This window comes from Crocuta crocuta, unplaced genomic scaffold, assembly GCF_008692635.1.
Source record: "Crocuta crocuta isolate KB4526 unplaced genomic scaffold, BGI_CrCroc_1.0 scaffold25, whole genome shotgun sequence".
NCBI classification, from domain to species: Eukaryota; Metazoa; Chordata; class Mammalia; order Carnivora; family Hyaenidae; genus Crocuta; species Crocuta crocuta.
Window position 1 is genome coordinate 20324290 of NW_027532015.1, and position 23554 is coordinate 20347843.

Sequence of the window (23554 nt, forward strand, 5' to 3'; positions counted from 1 at the left end):
ATTCTGTGTCTCTCTCTTCCCCACCCCTGCTTGTGCATTCTCTCTCTCAAAAATAAGTAAATAAACATTAAATATATTTAAAAGAATAAACAATCAGAAATAAATCCATTTATTAAAAAAAGAAAACATCCAGTTTTGGAAATTAGAAAATCCCAATGTGGCACTGAGGAAATACTATCATTTTTTGACTCTTTTTCCTTAGTTATAACTTAGGGCTTATAATTTTTATAGCAATATCACAAGACTGTTGTGGAAGGATAGTTCTATTACTTTTATTACCGTGAGGTGAAAAGAATTGCAAAACCAAGAGTGAAAAAGATCGTACTGTTTATGGGGGAGTATTCCAATCTCCTTGAAGATTAACTGTCCTGTTTTGTTAATTCATGCAGTTTTTGTGGAAACGAGCTCTCAAAGATCGCTTTAAATATGTCCGAAGACCCATAGAAGATGATGAACAAGTGGTGAGAAATAAATGTAAATTTGGACACCGAAGAGGCCAGACCAAGAAATCTCTTCCTGATACAAACTCTGCTGGGATTAAAATTGTCCAGATAAAAGTAAGATTGGATATTTAAATATTCTGCTCATTTGTTGATCGGTTGATTAAGGACAATAACTAATAGCATCTATAATCACTACAACAAAATCAGTTATTCTTTTAGAAAATTCGAGGTAGGGAAATCTGTTCTCCGTGGCTAATAACGTGCATGATAATATTTCCAGAAGAGAGCTTCCAAAAACAGTTTGAGCAGAGTGTGTTATTCATCATCTCATGTTTATTCTTTCCCAACCTTTGAAAAACCTGGAAACGCCCTGAAGTTCCAGGTCTTTGAAAAATTTCTCTTCCTCTCATCATAAAAGATACGTTCTGGCTGTTCTAAGGGCTACAGACAGTTTTTAGGACTCAGCTCATGGGGGAGCCTGTATCCCCAAGGTTTCAGGGAGGGAGGTAGCCCACATACATGGATGGGTATAAATCCCATCGTGTCCTTCCCTTGCCCAAAAGGGATCCTGTGCCAAACGTGTGGTACTTTAGGCCTAAGGGCCAGGCAGCGCCTGGAGATTTCTCTGTCAGCAGCGTGTGTGCTGTAAGTAATGTGCATGCAGGTCCTAATTATTGAGGTATTATAAATATCCCTTAACTACCTCAGGGCCCCCAAATATGGTCAAGAACCAGAAATGGCCCCTGCTAATGAAGTGAATGAACTCCTTAACGAAGAATGTCCAGACTGCCAAGTATAAAAGAGGTCAAATCCCATGACAGCCATTTGGGTTTCCACTCCAATCCAATGTGAATATGTAATCCTAACTCTTCACCACAGATGTGTTGATGTTACTTATTGTGTAAATTTTCCATTTTCTTTCTTAGTTGGTATATTTATTTAATCGACCTAGAGCAGCCTGTCTTGGTTGGCTCAGTGTTATTAGTACTACCTATAAGCTCCAGGGAGCAGGAATATTTTTAAACATATTTTGCAAAACGTTCATCCTCATGTATAATAAGGAAAAAAAACTTAGATGAAGGTGTACATTTTAAATATCTTATTATAATTTTCAGTGAGATTTTCACATCAAAGACCAATTAAGATAATATAATTCTATGCCTGCTCTTTGACAAAAAGATGAAAGGTAGCAGTTTAGTGGTATAACTTTTTAGAAGCTTCGACGGCAATATTGCAGTTATAAACAATACTCATGATGTGGCAGAATTAGATTTATTTTAATTATCTTTTATATTCTTAAAAATAAAAAGTCACTTTGTAAAGGAACATAATTATGTTACACGTAGATTGGCTTTTTCAAAATATTTGATTTTCAGTATGCTAATAATAGAGTTCCTTTAGAAAGAAATTAAAGTTTTGCAAATTCAGCTTTCCTTCTTTTTCTATGACGCATGGCCCCACCAAAATTCAATGGAATGAATTTATGGTAAAATCAGACGATTAGCAGTTGTCCCTAACACTAGAACTCAAGGGCACATTTGTGGGGTCAGAGACCACACAAGCCACATGGTAGCTCTTCTCATTTGTTGACACACCATCACTGAACAAATGCGTGCAATTCTCTTTCAGTTCCTTCTCAACATTCTTCATGTAATGACACCCTTCGAGAGTCTTCCCTTCTAGTCTCCTCCCCCAGACTCCCAGATAAGCCCGAATCCTCAGATGAATCCTGCTAAGATTGGTGAAGGGGCTTTGGCTACAACACACACACACACACACACACACACACACACACACACACACACACACACACACGTGCGCGCGCGCACACCCAACACAGAGAAATGAATGTACCAGGGTCCGAGATGAGTTAAGTTGCAACAGAATTTAGTTTTGACGTTCCTACCAGCCAGCTGGGCAGAGAGAGATTCTCAAGTGGTCATTGTTCACACCTGAAGACACAGTGTTTTTTTCTGGCAAACATAGCTAATCGATAAAGATTTACTTTTCTCCTTACAAATGGAGCCACAGATGGTGATTCTTTCCAAGACTGTAACATCCGTCTCTGTGACCTACTGTTCTCTAAATTCCGAACCTTTAAAGAACGGGGAACATTTTACATTAGAATGTTACAGAAATAGTGTGTTTTGGTATTTTGTACCCTGCCCAGTGATTAAACAAATGGAAAAACCCTAAGAAGAATGGAAAGACAAATCCATTGAATATACTACTTCTCTCATGGAATTCTATACTTCAGGTAAATTGCCTGAATTAATTCCCATCTCCGATGTGAACTTCTGATAGCTCCTTTTCAATATCTTGAAGATTTCCAAAAACAAAAGACATTTGGATTAAGGTACTTTGGTAACTTTCACATCTTTTAAACTTTCTTGACCGGACACATATTTCCATAATCTAGAAAACAGTTATTTCCTGTGTGACAGAGAAGGAAAGTGCTGATGGATGCAAGAAGCCAGGAGTCAGGCTATTTTCTCAAAGGCAAGGAAGTGGGTTTGGATGAACTAGAGGAAGGTTTTGGAAAGGAATAAGGGAGGGGAAGAGATTTCATTTGTTTTGTTTCATTTCTGTCATTCCTCTTTTGATGGTTGGGAGGAACTACAAAGAACTGAAGGTAGATGTCTCAGTGAAGGAAGATGATTTTCTTAGCTCTGTCACACGGGCTTCCGCAGATTACCCAAGCAGCTGCTGAGTTTGTTTGTGTCTGAGGATTGGCCACGGACGTTTTGTCCCTAACTTTCTTCTCATTCCCATCTCCCTGGCCAGTTTGGCTCTGCTTAAACAACACTGTGAAACCCATAGCATCCATAGCATCAACGTATCTACCTGTGAGTCTTAAATATACCCATGTTCCCTATATTCTGCGGCTAAGAAGACTTATCACCACGTTGTATGGATGGCTATACTTGTGAGGATCCCAGACTATGTTTCCAGACCAATCCTACAAAATACTGGGCATTTTGCAGTGTTTGAAAATCTGTTTCCAACCCTGTGACCTCATGTCACCGCTGCTTGTCCGGTCATGCAGCCAAATGCAACAGCTGTGGTATTGCTCTTACACGACTGACTTTTAGTTTTAGGTCTAAGCAGTTTGCAGCCCTGTGAACTGATAAATCTATTTCCTTTGCTTAATTGTCTTAGACTATACTTTGTCTTATGTTTATAAACAGAGGTATAATTAGATTCTCAAAACGGTAGACCTGGGCAATTTCATAAGTTGCTGACATTATCTTATTTGAACGATGAAGACACTGGCTTTAAAATCTTACACAAATTGTACAGGCTGCATGGCAGAGTTGCGGAGTTTTACTTTGCAGTATTTTTTGGTGTGTGAAAAATCTCAGGTGTTAATTAAAGTTAAGTGGGTCAAGCTCAGTTCGTGGAGTATCACGCTCATTGTCCTGGGCAAGGCCTCGCTCTTATTCTGTCCATTTCTTTTGTTCTCATCCCTATCTGCTCTTCCCTCACCTCTGCCCTCGGGCCACCAGTCCAATGTGACCCATATGTATCGTTTTATCTGTAAGTGTTCCAGAATGTGTACTATCATTTGGGTTTATATATATATGACTTAATGTAAATGGTATTCCATACTTCATTCCTGTTTCACTTTTTTTCACTAACACTCTCTGAGACTTGTTACTACATTAGTGTATTTCTAGTCCACGATTGCAGTGATTATGAAGTACTGCTTACCTCAAGCCCTGTCCCCACGAGGAGCGGTGTGGTAGGGAACATCGTCATACATGTCCGCTTCTGGACCTACCTGTGTGTTACTTCTCTGGGTTGTACACCCAGAAGTGGAGCTGATGGGGTGCAAGGTGTGCCTTTGCTGACTTTGATCATCCCTCACCAGATGCCTTTGGCTTGTTACCACAGGCATGCATCTCCCTGAATTCCTGCCAACCTCTGGCATTATCCAGCCTTCTAAACTTTGCCAAGTCTAATAAGCATCAAGTATAATCTCATTCTTGTCCTGATTTGCATTTCCCTGGATAACTAATGAGTCGGAGTGTCTGTCCACATGTTTGTTAGCCTTGTGGATTTCTTCTTCTAGAAAATTACTTCTTTAGATCCATTGCCATTTTTTAATGAGTTAGCATCTTTTTCTTGTTAATTTGTAGGAAGCAGTCCTTCCCGTATCCTAAGCCACAAAGACATTCTCCTCCTCTTTGTTCTATTAAATTTATTGTTCCCGCTTTTGTGTTTAGACCTTTAAGTCATCTGGAGTCCATCTTTAATAGGCTATTAAGTAGGGATCACTGCATAATGAACCGCTTTCTCAACACCAATTACTAAACATCCATCCGTTTCTCATCGGTTTATGGTGACACTTTTATTGTATATTAAGTTCCCAAATAGATGTGGGTATGTTCTGGGCACTATCTCTTTATTCCATTAGTCTATCAGTCTGTTTTTATGTCATTGCCACATTATATTTGATGACACCGTGTTTATTACTTTGTATTATTCAGTGCTTAGTGTACAGATTTAAAAAAAATTTTAATGTTTATTTATTTTTGAGAGAGAGACACACAGAGCATGAGGAGAAGAAGGGCAGAGAGAGAGAGAGACAGAATCTGAAGCGGGCTCTAGGCTCTGAGCTGTCAACACAGAGCCAGATACGGGGCTCTAACTCACCAAGGGTAAGATCATGACCTGAGCCGAAGTCAGACACCCAACCGACTGAGCCACCCAGGTGCCTCTGTGTACAGATTATTTTGTTCCCTGTGGAAGATGTGTTGGGTCAGGGATGTCCTTCAGTAGAGAGGTTTTCGCTCAAATTCATCCTTATTTTTCAGAATAAGGGGAAGGACAGGAGATCTTTCTCTCAGGAACCAGTCCCTGGGACTCCTCTGTCACATCTGTCCTCCCACAGGAGAATTAGAGCCTGGGCTAGCGGGGCCACATTTAAGTGGGAGGGTTGTGCCAAAAGAAGGTTCTGGGCATCTGTCAGCACAGGAAGCTCCGGGATAGGCTCTGTCTTGCTCACGTGGAAAGCCTCCTGTGACATGATGGGGATAGCCTGCTGGAGGAATCCTGGTCCTGTCTTCATGGGGTGGAGATAGTGGTGACATCTGGTCTACCTGAGGCACTGAGCATGGATCCTTAGACGGTCACAGCCTGATGCTCATCCTTTCTTGGAATCTCTTCAGCAGAGGATTTCTTGGTGGTCCTCTTGGTCTTCTGCCAAATGCCCCATTTGACACATCAGGATGTAAATAAACTTTCAAAATGCTTAAATTCTTCTTTACCGCTTTTTTTGACCACTTCATACATTTTCTTTTCATAAGTTATTGAGGTTTCTTTTAGCCGACAGAGCCTTCAACCTATTATGAACTTATTGCTCATGGGATATAAGCAACTTTGACAATAGCCAACACTTCTTTCAAAATTTCTGAAAAAACAATTTGGCTGGACCCTTTCACGTGGCCAGCTCTTTACCTTTATGGCTGATCTTTTCATTCGCTTTGAAAAGATTCTCCCCTATCTTTGTGAGGTAGATTAACTCTAAATTGGATATTTGGTGAACATTTATTTTGTGTTCTTGAAGCAGTAGAGAAGGGACTCCAAAGTTTCCACAGGAGCTTTGCTTCTTTCTTTCTAATTTTTTAAATTTTATTTAAAAATTTTTAATGTTTATATTTGAGAGAGAGAGAGAGACAGAGCACAAGCCGGGGAGGGGGAGAGAGAGAGAGACAGAGCGTGAGTGGGGGAGCGGCAGAGACAGAGGGAGACACAGAATCTGAAGTAGGCTCCAGAGTCACTGTCTCTCCCGAGTGACCCCGGGAGGTCCCAGCACAGGACGTCAGGCTTTGGATCCACATCTCAGTGACTCTGTGTTGGCTTCATGACATGACAGAGGCATTTTTGAGGATCTAGCTGAGCCTGGCATCCCTCCCAGGGGCTTCATAGTCTGTGCTCCGTGTATGGATTGGGGAGATCTATGAGCTGTATTACCATATGTCATAATAAAAGTGCTTACAACACAGGGAAACCTTACTTTGCTTTATGTAAAAATGTAGTTAATCCATTCGGAGATTCTTTCTAGTTCCTCGGTATCATCTCCATTGTGACCTTAGTTAAGGGCATTTCTCAGAGTCTGAAACATGGAGGAAACAAACGAATATTGCCCCATCTCATATGGAAATATCCTATCAAACATCTGGCGGCAGTTTCTTCCAAGAAATTAACTTGTGCTTTTTATTTTTTAATGTTTATTTATTCATTTAGTGTGTGTGTGTGTGTGTGTGTGTGTTTGAGAGAAAGAGACAGAGACAAAGACAGAGAGGACACGGAGGGGCAGAGAGAGAGAGGAAGAGAGAAAATCCCATGCAGGCTCCATGCTGTGAGCACGGAGTCCAATGCCAGGCTCAATCTCACAAACTCTGAGATCATGATTGGAGCTGAAACCATGAGTTGGTGCATAACCAATTGAACCACTTGGGCACCCCAACTTTTGTTGTTTTTGTTTTTGTTTTTTTTTAGAGAAAACTACATGATGTCCAGGACAGTGATGCAGGGTTTTAATAAACCTTGTAGACTGTCCTTCTATCCTAAAGTCCTTCAAACATTTACCAAGTAAATAAATCAACAAACTGCCAGGTGTTAAATTACTAACAAAATACNTTTCTATCTTAAAACATTTTCTTTTCCTCCTTATTGGATATACATGTACCTCATAGCTTTGAAAGTCATGAAGTAGTTTTGTGTGTTAGCTTTCTTTGGATTAGAAGTGAAATGGAATCGGATGTTTTGCAAAAACTAGAGAGAGCTGAATGCTAAGAATATCTAGTTAGGTTTCTTTGGATTTCTTTTTTTAATTTTTTAATGTTTAGTTATTTTTGAGAGAGAGAGAGAGAGAGAGAATGAGCAGGGGAGGGGCAGAGAGAGAGAGAGGGAAACACAAAATCCAAAGCAGGCTTCAGGCTCTGAGCTGTCAGCACAGAGCCCGATGCGGGGCTTGAACTCATGAACCATGAGATCGGAAGCTTAACTGAGTGAGCCACCAAGGCGCCCCGGTTTGGATTTCTTTTATGGCATTTACATTTGCTTCTTACTGCACCTGACATATAATGATTTATCCAATAAATAGTAATCATTTTTATAGGCTTTTGCACAGATATTTCTCTCATGGTGCAAAACTGAGCAAAACAGCAAAAGTTGAAGAAAAATGTTGACAGTTAATTGCATTCTGGATATAATGCAATTACTGCCATCAGCAGGTGCCAAATGCACTAATGCTGTGAAGTTTTACAAGTCAGCTGTGCTTTTGGAAGCATGGGGCAGACTTGCTGCCATTTCTCTGCTGACTGACTGAGCCACACGACTGAATACCAAGCAAAGAGACTGTTCAAGTTACATAGAGGAGCGTCATTTGCAAAGCCAATTTGTTGACAATGGAACTGAAAACGGATGACTGGAATTTGATATGAAGAAAACCCTAACATCTAACCATAGCACTGTCCAGCAGAAATACCATATGGACCACACACGTAATTTAAAATTTTCTGGTAGCCACATCAAGAAAAACAAATAAAAGGTCAAAAGAAGCTGATGGAATTTTTATAGTAGTATATTTTACGTAACACAGTGTATCCACAAAATTATTATTTCAACATGTAATCATTGTGAAAACTTGTTAATGAGCTGTTTACTTATTTTTGTATACGAAGACTTCCAAATTCAGTATTTCAAAGCATACATTTCAGGGTGGACTAGCCACATTTCAAGTGCTCTGTAGCCTCTTGGGGGTCACCAGACTGGAAAACTGAGACTCACACACTTTTACAGGAATTGGAAGGGTAGATGAAACTCTATAGGGACCACCTATTTGCTAATGATGTTCAGAGCTACAGCCCCAAATCTTAGGTAAAGCACCTTTACCTTTAAAGTCTCAAATTTCTGTCCATAGCTAACTTAGAAATACTGTCCTTGGGATGCCTGGGTGGCTCAGTCAGTTGAGCTTCTGACTTTGGCTCAGGTCATGATCTCACAGTTCATGAGTTCGCACCCCATGTAGGCTGGTTGCTGTCGGCACAGAGCCCACTTCGGATCCTCTGTCTCCCTCTCTCTCTGCCTCTCCCCTGCTTGCACTCTCTCTCTCAAAAATAAATAAAACATTATAAAAAAGAAAAGAAATAAAGCCCTTATTTCCGTTCCAGGTGTCAGCTTAGATAACTGAGCTCTCTGCTGTTCTTCCCAGCTCTCTAGGTGCTATAGGTCACTGTGGCTGGTGTTGGAGTGGAATTGCCAGAATTGGTGGGGGTAAAGGAGGCATGGCACAAGTTCACTATCCAGTTTATTTGGATCCAACTCCTGTTCTGGTTAATTTATCCGATTGCTTTGAGGTCACAAGTCCCATTAGTGTGACCTCATTAGTATTCCTTGGCCAGGTGCAATCCGTTCCCTGCTTCATGACTTTCGATTACTTTCTGAGCATGTCCCCCACGCCCCCCCCACTATCTCTGCCTGATGAGACAGACACCTAGTAGCCAACTCTGTGCCTGGCACTGTTCTGGGTGATTCAGATTTTTCTCATTCACCGGTTCCCTCTTGCCAATGTGGACCGCCAGGGAAACCAGCCTGTCAGAACAAGGCCATCCATCTTTTCAGGGATGCAAGGGCTACACTAACACAGGACCCCGTGCACTTGACCAGCTCCATGCTTGAGAAAGTCACTTCCACTTTGACAGTCCCAGTTTGCTCATCGGTAAAGTGAGACACACAGACCAGATGATTTCTAAGTTCCTTCTGGCTCTAACAATACCTCCATCATTAATAGGTGAGAATTTTAAATTCTGATACAGCCAGCTCTTCCTTTGAATAAGGTACTTCAATCTAGGATATGCCTTACTGACATTATGTTAGTTCAATCAGGTAGAAGCTTTCTAGAAACTCTACTTTCTGTGACATTTCACGGATTGGATGCGGCTGTTAGGGGACGCAGGGCACTATGTGTATGCTTGTCTATACATGTAGATATTAGCAATTACAGAACTTCCACTACATTTCAATAAAAAGAAAGCTGTTTATAGAGTTAAAATGTTTTCCTGTGCTTTTTAAAAATGAGGAGGCTTTTTATGTAAAAGCGTATCATAGGCATATGAGACTTACAAAAGAATATGCACAGCACATGGTATAATTTATGAGAGAAAATAAACACTGTGAGCCCAACATTCAGCTTTACAATTGGAACACTCTCTATACACCTTCGTGTCTGCCTACCTTTCTCTCCTCTCCCATCATGCACGTTCTAACACCACTGCCCTGTGCTCTGAATTTGGCTTATCATTCACCTGTTTTTAAAATATATGAACTTGCCACATATCGTAACGTATCTTATGTTATTTAGTTTGGCTTCTTTTTGCAGTTTACACAATGATACAGAAATAATAGGTCATCCATGACTTCTCTCTCACTCAATATATTGTCTCCGGGATTCATTCAGGCCTAGTTCTCTTGTGCAGGTCATTCATTTTTATATTGGCTTAAAAATCTACTGTGATAGCAAAATACAATTTATTTGGCTATTCTTAAAGCTTCTTTATTTAGAAAGAGCGAGAGACAGCACAAGTGGGGGAGGGCAGAGAGAGAGGGAGAGAGAATCCCAAGCAGGCTCCACAGTGTCCATGCAGAGCCCGACGCAGGGTTCCAACTCACCATCTCAGGAACCTTGAGATCATGACCTCAGCTGAAATCAAGAGTCGGAAGCTCAACCCAGTGAGTGGCCTGGGCTCCCATTGGCTATTCTTTCATTGACAGACATTTGCATTGTTTGCAGCTTTTGCTGCTATGAGCTGCTGCTGTGATCATTCTTCTTGCATATCTTGCTGCATATACGCAAGCTCTTTTCAAGGATATATACTTACAACTGGAATTGCTGGTACATCATGTGTGCAGATGTTCAACTTTATAAGACAGTGCTCACTGTCTTCCTGTGTGGCTGTAGCCATTTAAACTCACAGAACAGCACCTGTTATTATCAGACTGCTCCCTGCCTCCGGCCCTACGTGAGGTAGTGTTTAGATCAGATACCAACATCACCCCTTCCCATCCCAAGTAAGATGCCAATAGATTGGGAGTAAAATGGTATCTTACTTGTTCCTGTTTTCATTTTAATCATTTATGAGGTTTATCATTTTTCGTATTTAGGATATCTTCAAGTTTCTTCCTCTGTTAAATACCCAGTCATATTTTTTGCTTATTTTTCTGAGGTTGCCCTTTTTTATTTGTTTATAAGAATTCTTTATATATTCTGTATTCTACTCCACCAGTTGTATCATTGTAAACATCTTCTCCCAGTTTGTGTCTTGCCTTTTGAATTTCTCTCTGTAGTTAGATTTTTTTAACCATTTCTCTTATGCTTAGTCCTTTTAGGAACTTCTTTCCTACCTTGAAATGATAAGATTTATTTTTTTATATTTTTAAAAATTTAAAGTTCTGCCTTAACATTTAAGTTCTTGAGCCATGTGGAGTTTACTTTTGTATAAGGTATATGGTATAGATCTGTTTTCTTCTTTTTCTCATATAGATAAAACAATTTTCTGTAACTTGTATACAAGAGTCCTCAAGAAAACAAAAAATAAAATAGTCTATGATCAAGGAATCTATGCAGTTCTTCCTCCATTACATACATGATCTGGCTTGCTGTGGACCGAAGGCATGCCTTCCTTCTGTAGGACTGCCAGAAAGAGTGTGGAGTAGAGCAGGGGACAAGAACTTGTCCCTAACTCCACCCACCCCACCCCATCTTCTTCCAGAGTTTGCTTGCAGGCTGTTCAGCATCTGGCCCGCTGCTCTCTGCCGGGCGAGTACTGTACGCTTCCGCAAGGCTCTGTCCTTTTAGAGGCTGGAAAGCAGCCAGGGCTGATCACCGGAAGTGATGATTCTGCAGACTTCTGACTCACCTCCTCGGGTGACTGTTAGTTAAAGGAGGTTTTTGAGTGGTTAGCTCAAAGACTGCAGTTGAGTCGGGCAACTGAGTTCAGAAGCACAAACAAAAATCAGTGTGATTATATTTAAAAGTTTCAGGAAGTGGGGAGGGAACACTGCCTCCCAGCCTCAACTGCTGATGAAACTGGAGATAGGTTTTTTTGAAACAGTGCTCTGGCTAATTCCCTGTTAACTTGGTTAAAATACAAGAGAGACAAGGAGACAGCAGCTCAGGAAATACTCTAAAGTGCTAGTGCAGTATCTATGTATACACACACCTCCACAAAGTGAAAGAGGATTTCCAGAGCTGTCTAAATCATTTGGGGGATCTGCTGCTGAATAAACTTCTCAAGAAAATTAAAAAAAAAAAAAACTCCTTTCCCAGGCATTTGTGTCTAGAAGCCCTGCTGTGTTCCCCTAGTAAAGTTATCTATTCCTAAATTGCAACTTTCCTTATATACATACTTATAAAATGTCACGATACTTTCCATCATTACCTGTTATTTTTTTTTAGGTGCGCCTTGGTTATCCTTGGGCTTTTTATTCTTTCATGTGAATTTCAGAATCAGCTTGTTGACTTCTTAAAACAAATTTTTGGTTTTTGATAGATTCTAGATTTTGGAAAAAATATTACTGAATCTATAGCTCCATTTGGAGAAAGGCTATGACTTCCTGGTGATAGTGAATTTTTCTAATAGTGAACATGGTAGACCTATCCATTTATTTAGATTTCATTAGTATTTTCTAATAATTTTATATTTTTTCCATAAAGTGTTGGCACATCTTTTATTAGGGTATTCCTAGGTGCTTTATAGTTTTTGCTACAGTTGTAAAAAATTACGTCTTCCGTTAACAAATTTGAATATTGATCTTATATTCAGTTGCTCTGAAAAACTCTCTCCTTAATGCTAACAATCACATGTACATCATTCTGAGTTTTCTCTTAAATGGTCAAATCATATCATCTATGAATGATGACAGTTTTGTTTCTATCTTTCCAATTTCTATGCCTTTTGTTTCTCTTTGTTATCTTACTATTCTGGCTAGGATCTCTAGTAAAAGGCTGATTAAGAGTATAGTAGAGCATCTTTGGGGCGCCTGCGTGGCTCAGTCGGTTAAGCGTCCGACTTCGGCTCAGGTCATGATCTCACAGTTCGTGGCTTCGAGCCCCGTGTCAGGCTCTGTGCTGGTGGCTAGCTCAGAGCCTGGAGTCTGCTTTGGATTCTGTGTCTCCCTCTCTCTCTCTAACCCCCCTCTGCTTATGCTGCCTCTCTCTCTCTCAGAAATAAATAAAACATTAAAAAAATGTTCTGAAGAGTATAGTAGAGCATTTTTATCTTTTTAGGATCTAGTTTCTGATTTTTGGAAAAGTCCTTTAAAATTTCACTATTAAAGGGGTGCCTGGGTGGCTTAGTCGGTTAAGCGTCCGACTTTCGCTTAGGTCATGATCTCGCGGTTCGTGGGTTCGAGCCCCGCGTCGGGCTCTGTGCTGACTGCCAGCTCGGAGCCTGGAGCCTGTTTCAGTCTGTGACTCCCTCTCTCTCTGACCCTCCCCTGCTCACGCTCTCTCTCTCTCCTAGAAATAAATAAAACATTAAAAAAAATTTAAAAAAATAAAATAAAATAAAATTTCACTATTAAAAATGTTAGCTTTAGGTTTTGGGTCGATAACTTTATACATGTCAAAAATGTCTCTTATTTTGATGAAAGTTTTTTTTCTTTAATTTTAAAGGGATGTTGCATTTTATACAGATATTTTTCTGCATTATTTGAAATGTGGTCATTTAAAAAACCTTAATAGGTTAATGTGGTATATGATATTTATACATATTTATATAATCCAAGTTAATTATAGTCCTGTAAATATGCCACATTTCTCAAAACCTATTTCTTTTTGGTCCAAATCTTTCTATCACAATGTTCCTCAAATTCAGATTTCAGTATGAAATGTATGTGAAGTATAATGGGTAAGTCAATTATACCTCCCTTTAGTTTACTACTGGCCCCTCAGTAACGTCAGACCATTGTTATACTTCTGGAAATAAACGGAAGTTAGTTGTTCTCTGTTCCCAGTGGTTATAATTTTGTTCATGAGTAAAGCTGACTGATAGATTTCCTCTTGGAGTGTTTTATTTTTCAGGTGTGGAGAGTCATAGGATGGGTTGGAATCCTGCATACAATTCCTTTTGTTTCCCTCTGAATTCCTAAAAAAAATTGCATAAATTTGGAACACTCTGTTTTGAAAGTTTCATAGAATTTGTCTATAAAACTTTCAGGTCTTGGCAGATTTCTTTGTGGGAAGACTTTTGTTTTCCAATTAAATGTATGTAAGACTATAGGAATTTCTTTTTGGCTGGTTTGGTGAGTTATATTTTTCTAGAGGTTAATTCACTTGGTCCATGCTGCTAGTCCTCCTGTGTTCATAGAAACTGGGTCTACCTGAAGCTTTCCTAATGTTCTTGTAAGAGCCTTGATGTAGGTACATTTTAGGCTTTTTTTCCCCTTTTTTCTTTTTTACGGGTGAGATCAGCTCACATTCTGGTCAGCTAGACAGTTTATCAACTTGTTAATTCAAATGTAGTTCATTCAGCCAACTGTCCCTTCAACAAATTTTTCTAGATAAACCCTTTTTGGCTCCTCAGCTGTCTTAGACTTTTTAATAAGGATATGTGGGGTACTTCTTAGCCACCCCACCCCACCCAAGGTACTCAAATTTATAGTAAATATAACTGATAGTTTGATGATTTAGCATCACAATGTTATTATTTTGAATTTGGATTTTATAGCATGGTAGTACAGCTATAAAAAGGCATTTAAAAGAAAAATACAAAAAACAGCAATAACAAAAACCTTAATTTAAAATCTTTTTGTCTTAATATTTTGTCGTCTAAAATTTAAATGAGTAGAAATATTAAAAAAAAATTCCTGTTAAGTGTGAACCTTCTGGATAATCTAGGTTTCCATGAAAAGGGTATGTAGAAAATGAATTTGACTCTTAGATCTGTCAAGAGAACAGATTATAGTCCCATAAAAAGTAATGAACTATCCGATTTGTTAAAGACTATCCACTTGTTGGGGCACCTGGGTGAACATCTGACTTCAGCTCAGGTTATGATCTCACACTGTGTCAGGCTCTGTGCTTACAGCTCAGAGCCTGGAGCCTGCTTTGGATTCTGTGTCTCATTCTCTCTCTGCCCCTCCCCAACTTGTACTCTGTCTCTCAAAAATAAATAAATGTAAAAAATATTAAAAAAAAAAAAAAAAAAGACTGTCCACATGTTAACCACATTCAAGGCCACATGTAACCACAAGTGGTAACACTTGCCTTAGGAGTACATTAAGAGCCTGCACTGATTGCCTATAATTCTGAAGTGTTAAACTGCCACTTGAAAAATGGAGCATACTGATATTTTGAAACTATTTTTTCAGGAAGAAACTGTTGGTTTAGATTCTGAGGCAGATGAACATATTAGCTGGTTCCAGCAAGAATATATGAAAACCGAAAAGGACTGGGGAGAAATTGATAAGAGAATGAGCCGGACTTTGGAAATAAGAAGAAAGTTGATTAGCAGCAGAACACCTCTGAAGGACATTCTTAAAATGTTTCCTTTCTTAAAGTGCCCTTATCAGGTATCTTTATTTGCTTATAACACCTTCTGATTTTCCCATCCAAACTGATTTTTCTCTTTTCTCTTGGAGCGTAACTACTATGTAACAAGATGGTAGTTGTGAATCTTGGTAGGGTGTGTAAGGCTCCACTGGCTACAAGTAGGACCATTAGGTAAGAATTTCTGGAACATGCAACTGCCTGCCTTCAGCTTTAAAGATCTGTCATTACACATATTATGGAGGCTGGGGGAACCACTACTTAGGGCTATTTTGACAGTATGAAACATCTTCCCTTTGCATACATTTATTTTTTTAATTTTTAAAATCTTAATTCATTTTATTTTTAGTGGTTTCAGGAATAAAAATTAGATTCATCACTTACATATAACCCCCTTTGCATGCAGTTAGACAATCAAGAGAGTTTACTGAGGAGCTGTTAATATGCAGCATTGCTCAAAATCTGTATGGTTCCAAATAATTTCATGAAGTGGTTTTAAAATATATAAAGTTTAATAGGTAACTCAAATAACCTTCCATTTAGTTTACTTAACATGGCCATTAAATTACAATTTTAGTGTAGCTTTATCTGTAGTACATAATGAAAGATTCACCCAAATTTTTAGCCACTAGTATTTAACAGTCATAGCCAGGAGGCTTTGGCTATTAGAAAACAGAGTATGCCATACTGACACACCTGTATATTGTTTTAAAGCAAAACCTTTTCCAACTGATAGCCTATAAACTCCTTAAACATAAGAAGCACATTTTAAACATGTATAATAAGTTCTCCAAGTGCCTAGCAGAACACTGTCCACGCAAATGAAGAGTTGATTTTTAAATGCTGTATGGATTAGCAGAGGATTGGTGTCTTAGTCCGTTTAGGCTGCTCTAACAAAAATACCACAGACTGGGTGGCTTATCCACCACAGGAATTTACTCCTCCTAGTCCTCAGGTGGGGAGGTCCCAAATGAAGGCCCCTGGCAGATTTGGTGTCTGATGAGACCCTGCTTTCTGGTTCATGAATGGGATTCTCTAGCTGTGACTTGGCTCAAACGGCAATCTAGCTCTCTGGGGCCTCTTTTACGAGGGTGGAGATCCCATTCGCGAAGGCTGCATCCTCCTAACCAGGCCCTTCTCAAAGGCCTCACTTCGTAATACCATCACACACCATCATATGCACAAATGCATATGTTAAGCCTAACATATGCATTTATGGGGCAGGGGATAGATACTCAGTCCATAGCTGTTGGTAAGGCTGCTGTGGACACTGGAGTTGCAGCCTTATGGGTCTTCACTGGGGCGCAGCCTGCACAGGTTTAGTGATTAAAATACATAAGCTGTGGTTCAGCATCCTTTCAAAAAGAACAATAGATGAGGAGTCTGAGCGGGAGGAAAGTAGATTTTAGACCTGAGACTGTTTCTCATGCTTTGTCTTAAGTCTGTCTTTTTCTCCCATCCCCTCAGGCATTTCACCCTTTATATCCGAAATATGGATTGGGATATGGTTTTTGTAATGACTGTACTACTTAGCGAATAGAGGGGTCTATTTATTTTTTCAAACAGGAGTTGAACGTTTTAGCTTTCTTCAGGGAGTACATCCCTAACTGAGCCTTGTCTGGCCAGCTGGGATTTACAATTTATAAAACCCTAAAATAAAAAACTTCCTAAAATAAAAGCAAGCTTGACCTTACTTACAAATACAATCCCTACAGCCGGATGGCTGCCCCTGCTGCAAACTATTCCCACTACTTGTTGCTACTGCTCCTACCATTGTGTAGTGCTATGAGCTAAGGGAGCTTGTGGGCAAGGTATGGCTGTAGAGAAGCAGCCAGCGTAGGACACTGGCCCAAGGAGTTTCTGTGGACCCTTCATCACCACTTGCATTCATCAATCTCCTCCCCTCAAAACACTTTCTTTCAACCAAAAATGAGATGCAAGTTAGAAACTAAGATTTCAGACCTTGGTGTACTCATTGCTACAGAGGTATTCAGGCTCTAAAATTTCTCACTGAACAAAGTGAGAAGATATATACCTTCAGAAAAATGTGTGTGCGCACACACACATCCGTATGTGTTTATATATCCATACATAAGTACGGAACACCACGAGTTCACATTTATACCTTCAATTCAAACCCTAACCACAGGGCTTATTCTAACCTAACCCTCTTTCCCTACATTCTCTCTTCAACAGTGAGAAACCTGGCACCTATTACCTTCAATGTATTTACTTATTTCTATTGACCGATCTTCAAGTTCATGAACCTTTTTTATTTTTTTTGCGTTTTCCAGTATGCATTTCTGTGTCCAGCGATGTGTGCATTTCAGTGAATATTATTTTCAGTTCTGAATTTCAATTTGGTTCTTTTTTGATATATACCCCATTTCTCTGCGGAGATGCTCCACAGTGATAATACATGAAATTCACTGGTCTTACCATGTTCCCCCACCATCCTTGCTTAATGGTCCACTGAGGGCTGCCTGATAACAGAGTCACTGTGCCTTTATGAGAATGCCAGTTTTCTGATAACTACTTCTGGACTAAATTTTTGGGCAACTGATGATCTACCAAACTGTTCAAGAAACGAGGAGACCCTGTGGGTAGTATGTAACAGTTCTTTACAGAATTTTAGGGAGAGTGATGATTACATTAATTCCTACTAGTGTGAATGATGATTAATAGTTTTATAATGCCACTCTGTTCAAAAAAAAAAAAAAAAAAGGGAGGTGGCAGTGGTGATGGAATTTTCCAAGGGGCAGTACCAGGAAAAGGTGACATTGAGTGAAGGCGTCTCCATACAGGTAAACTGGTTTTGCTGTCATTTTGTAGTAAAATCTCCTACACTTCCTTTTCACCACTTATTCTTGTCTCTAAAGCCCCACCCTTTCACTTTAGAATGCTATGGTTAGGTATTTTCGAAGGTTTGCTTCCTAAAACCTAACAGGTTTCTTATTTTGCCTCTTGTTGGGCTCTGCCTCAAGAGAGAAGATCCTAGAATCTTAGCTGGGCAATCACGTAGGCCAAATATGCATATATAAGTTGGAGCCTGCATTTAGTTAAGGCTGCATACAAAGTTTTAATTCTATGGGCACAAAAATTTGCCACGTCCATTATTTATCTTTTCCTATTCACTTCAGGCTTTCCTTCATTTTTCCTCCTCTGTCATCGTCTTTACTTCTCTGCCAAAGCTACTCAAATATCTTGTATAGATTTTAAACTAGCACTCAAAGCTTAAAATAATCCTAAGGAGTTACTTACTTCCATACATTCAGTACACTAGCTTTTCTTGTGATCTTCTTTTTTCTAGATGTTCAGAGAATTCCAACTTCTTACGAGAACAGATATTTATAAGAAAACCAGGCACATCTTGGAATCCTATTCGGAAAACATACTGACTTCTTTTTCAGTGGTGCACAATCCAATCAATACTGCATTGCAAGAAAAAATGAAACAGCACACAGATGAAGACATGTTGAAACGTTAGTAAATCTAGAGGCGGGGCAATCTGGTCAGTTATCTGTTTAATTCAGGATAATTAGAGAAGCTCTGTTTTGGAAATAAGTAATTCAGTGAAACAACATGCAGGATAGAATAAAGAACTTCTCAAATAGGAGGAGCTGAGGTACAGACTTAAAGTACACTTGGGGCACCGGGGTGGCTCAGTCGGTTAAGGATCCCACCTCAGCTCGGGTCATGATCTCACAGTTTGTGGGTTCGAGCACTGCGTTGGGCTCTGTGCTGACAGCTAGCTCAGAGCCTGGAGCCTGTTTCAGATTCTGTGTCTCCCTCTCTCTCCCACCCTCCCCTGCTCATGCTGTCTCTCTCTCTCTCTCTCTCTCAGAAATAAATAAAACATTAAAAAAAATAAAGTACACTTGATACTGTAAAATCCTATTTAGGGAACCAGTAACCTGTTAATTGCCTAATAAAAATCACAAGGTAAAGCATGCTAAAAATCTTCCTGGGTGCTAGACAGAGAGTACAGGATTCTTGTCTTCTCCTGGCCATGATGTGGAGGGCAGGACATGAAATATAGATGTTTATTAGAAAAGGAAGTTGGTTAAATGGTTGTGAAACACTGGTCCAAGAAGACTGGTTTGTTCTCTGTAGAAGCAAATGATTACAAAAAATCCACATTTTAAGACTGACTTTGCTTAAAAGTGGTAAAAGCTTATTTTTACTTGAACTTTTGAAGCATGTTTATTTTGCCAGATATGAAGATGACAGCCACATGTTTGCTCTTACCAGATGTTTTTGGGGATGATCCTAGCCTTTTCGTCATCGTGAATGAGAAGGTATGTAGGATGTCAATGACCCAGTTTGCCATTTCACATCTTCATGTGACCATTTATTTGAAGGCAGAGTGGTGGTCTCTTTTGAAGCATGGTTTTGTCACATTTACAAATGTGCTGCACTGCAACAATACTTATTACTGTTTATTAATTTATTGTAATACCACGTTTGTTTGTTTTTTCAGGTGCGAGTGTCCACACCCGTGTTAGAAGTCAAGAACCCTTTCAACATTGATGTCTGTGAATTTTCTTTGTACTTAGAAAAAGAGAAGCTCACGAAGGTGGATGACTGTGTTACGGCCTTGGCTGCTCTCATAGCTGCCTTCCATGTATTTGGAGTTGAGTGTCCAAGAGGACTGTCCCAAACCCTCAACTTCCTAGAGACGCTGATTTTTGATACACACAGTCCCTATTTTCCTTTTATGAAAGAAAAGGAAAAGGAAGTAGGGTTTCAACACCCAGTTACCTAACGGCATGCCAAATACTGCGTCAGAATTGATCTCTGGGGAAACCTAAAACTATCTAAAAGTTGTTTTGACTTAGGGTTATGGTAGAGGTAGGTATTTTCTTGTCTCAAAGATGCAAATGAATTTCAGTACCTTCTGTCTACATACTTCAAAACTTGAAATTCTTTGTGAAATTCTGTAATAAAATACTATTTAAGAGCTGCTTATTTTGATTTGAGTTCTAAGAGATTCCATGGCCCAAGCTACATTCTCAAGAGTCCATTTGTTTTTGAAAGACTCTACATTTCAGATACACTCAAGTCCTTCAGATTAAGGTATGACATCTTATACTTGGCCCCACATGCCCAACTTTGGAAGACTTAATGTCAGGGAGCTGTACACTTGTGGCCTGGGGGTACATACTCCCCACTTCCTTCCCCCAGCTGACCTGCCTGGCCCCAGGCATTTTGGTTTCCTTCAACCACGTTTGTTGGGAACAAAGGTTGCTTCATTCCTGAGGTCTTACTGCTTGCTCACCGATCTCACTGGCATGGGTCCTGATCATCCGTGACCTGTGCAGTCTTCCACTGCTTCCCTCTCTTGACATGCAGTGATGGCCCCGTTCTGAGCTCCCATAGTTTCTACGTTTCTCCGGCTTTGACCTCAAGTGTTGGTGTCTGCCCTGGGTGCTGCTCAGGTTTCGGTCTGTAATATGGCCCTGGCTTTTCCCTCCCAGAACCTCTTGGGCACCAGTTTCTAGACTTGCTCTCCTGCTTGTCTCAGAAGTCCAGGTCCTGTTTCTCATCCATCCAGCCCAGAGTCCCAGGTTGTAATTCTCTTTGTTCTGTTCCTAAAACTGGTGCACAAGTAAGTACATCTTAGGTGTGACAAGACTTGGTATACTCTTTTCAAGTATTTTATAAGGAAAAATGATAACACTACAGTTTCGAGGTACCCTTTGATATCACCACCTTATCAACATAACCTATCAGTTTTGACAGAACAGACTGATTTTGAGACTGAAGAGATCTAAGTGTGCTAATATTTCCATCACAATGTGAGGACCATTTCTGGGGTTACTTCATCAAATTATTTTTTTTTAAGCTTAAGAAGGGGTTTGTATGAGTTTTTCAAAAAATATTTTTATGATACATACCTCTGGAAATACTTATGCTGCAAGTATTTATTCTACTATCTTTTTCTCTATAAGTTCAATTCATTAAAATGCTTAAGTCAGTGAGACAGAAAATGCAACGTCAGCCAGCTGCCCCACCTCTACGATGACCATTCACTAACTGCGTCCCTAAGACTGGACAGGCAGAGGACCAATTTGGTACGTGTCATTTTCACATAACCTCATCCCTATTCCACGGTTTGCACTTCTTCCATTTCACTAGAATGTGCCTTCAGTTCCTTACAAACTTTCCTTTATTTTCCTAAACCTCCCCCCACCCTTTTTTAGTTTCACAATCTTATTTCCAAGTGATTTTACCAAATTCTTAATGATTCCTTTCCTTATGAAGGACACAGGGTCTGCGGCTAAAGGTCGATGAAAACTTCTGTTTCCGTAGGCTGGAGAAGACAGGAAAGGGGTGGAGCCACAGGAGCACTGCAGTGAGATCTGGTGCTAAATGTGACAGACATGAGCTGACCATGAGGGCAAATCCACAAAGCTTTACTATGGTCTGTTTCATTGGTACATCTATCCCCAGTGCCCAGCATGACCTCGCCACTTGGTAAATATTCACATTTGAATACTGACCAACAGAACCCTAATTTCTTGGGAGGCTGGGTCTACTGAATCTAGAAGTTGCAAAATGGCAGCCTGTGGTCATATTTCAACCTGAAGACAGGTCTCATTTGGTTTACACAGTGTAATGTCTTTTTAATGTCTTTAGATGCAAGGCTCTATCAATTTCTACATTCCCTATCCCTTCATTTGTTTGGCCCACGCCTGCTTCTCTCACTTCAGGGACCTCCCTGTCATCACGGTCCTATTTCCTGTGTGAAACCTTAGAGTATGTCCCAGGGCTGGAATGGTGAAAAGGTTTCCCCTACTTAACATACCTGCTCCACCTGATGACGCTTAGATGCCTTGCCTCAAACATATAAAACATGCTAGTTAGAATTATGAATAGGTATTTTAAATAACATTTAAAATTATCTTTGTTATAACATACGCTTTAAATCAGAAAGAAAAAAAATCCCCAAAAGGTGTGAAACCTACTTAACCAAACAACTTATTTCTTATGTACTTATTTACTGTCATTCTTTCCATCATCCGGGACATAGTTTGACAACTTTGAATCCTGCAAATGCGTTCCATAGCTATGCAATGCCCAAATCTTTTGACACTGGTCCTGCTCTGATGTGCCTGTGTGACAACCTTTCTTCAAAAAAAAAAAATCATACGTATGTAAAAAAAAGTATCTGCAATTAAGACTTTATTTCATTCATGTCAGATATAACAAGTGCAACTTGAATGTACAAAATCAGAACAAAACATAAAAAAGAAAAAAAAACCCAACAATGAAAAACTTACTGAAGCAAATTCATGCAAAGAAATGAAAGGGATGCTGCAGCTGCCACGGCCTTTTGATTGATGACAAACGCAAAGGACCACTAATAGACCCCCAAAGGGGAATGTCACAGGAAGTCTCGCATCAGAAGAAATGAGGGCAACGAAGAGGAGAGGTGGAACTTGCCCCAGAATTCAGAGGGCATGCTACAAACGGACTTCCTACTTTTATACCAGCCCTTGAATAAATGGCCAATCCTAGAGTAGACATTACCTCCAAAGGCTGATAAAATAATTTACGTTTTGTGTTGGAAAGGCATTCTCACAAAAGAAACGCGACTGCTATCAGTTTACAGGTCATCCAGGGCTTTCATTTAAAGTGCATCTGTACATTTACAGAACTTCGGGGAAGCGTCCTACAGAGAAAGGAATCTTTCCAAAATGGAGGTTCTTGAATAATTGCTTTGGGCAATCACCTCCTGGATCTGTGAGCATTTAGAATCTTCTGTGCTGACTCGTGTTGCTCCGTCACACTCCGCCTTTTCAGTAAAATCCACATACTCTCTCTTCGGCCAATGCTAAGAAAACCTTTGAGTCTCGGGGAAGAAGATCTGGGACAGAGCTCTTTACGGATTAGTGTTTCCGTCAACAGAATGAGCCCTTCGGCTCTGAAAAGCACCACAGTTACTTCACTGACCGTCAGAGAGATGCCTAAGATCATCTCATAAATAGTTCAAGATCCTTCCAAACAACCTCCCCACCCCCGAATATAACTGCATGTCCCTTTGATACCACTGGACTCTTGTAGATACATAGGGCACCACAGTGTCGAAGACTGATGCCATTCAAATACGTCACCTAATTTATTTATATATTTTATTTTTCAACTCCATTATTTATATACACGTTTTTGGTAAATATAGTAACGATGCTGGTGAAAAGTAATTTGTTTAACATTTCATAATGCGTGCAAAAGTAAAAACACTGATTTAGAGAAAAGTGATTTTTACATCTATTCAGCCCCAACAGATTATGACAAGCAGTTAGGCAATATCATGACTTGCAAAGTGATACTTAGCATAATGTTGCAGTTCGAAATATGGCACGGAATTAACAATACAGGTAACGGTCCCACTGGCTCAACTTAGCCAGGTTTTGACTAATTTGGTTTCAGTTGGAGTTGGATTATATAAAAAGGTTTCTGAACGTACTGAAAAAGAAACCGTGTACATGAAAGAGAATTCAACAATGTTTACAAAATGCCAAAAGTTCTTACTCTGACCCCCCCCTGCCAT

General features: G+C 39.8%; 1 protein-coding gene across 2 annotated transcripts in view; it reads left to right on the plus strand.

Moving 5' to 3' along the window:
- Positions 1-19897, plus strand: part of SAMD3 (sterile alpha motif domain containing 3) — a 49648-nt gene extending 29751 nt beyond the window's left edge. For both annotated transcript variants that reach the window (XM_077776047.1, XM_077776048.1), the window contains exons 7-11: positions 390-557; positions 14823-15023; positions 18311-18482; positions 19216-19298; positions 19481-19897. In XM_077776047.1, the coding sequence (XP_077632173.1) occupies positions 390-557; positions 14823-15023; positions 18311-18482; positions 19216-19298; positions 19481-19765 (909 nt within the window). In that variant the 3' untranslated portion in view covers positions 19766-19897. The remainder of the gene's footprint in view (positions 1-389; positions 558-14822; positions 15024-18310; positions 18483-19215; positions 19299-19480) is intronic.
- The last annotated feature ends 3657 nt before the right edge of the window (positions 19898-23554 follow it).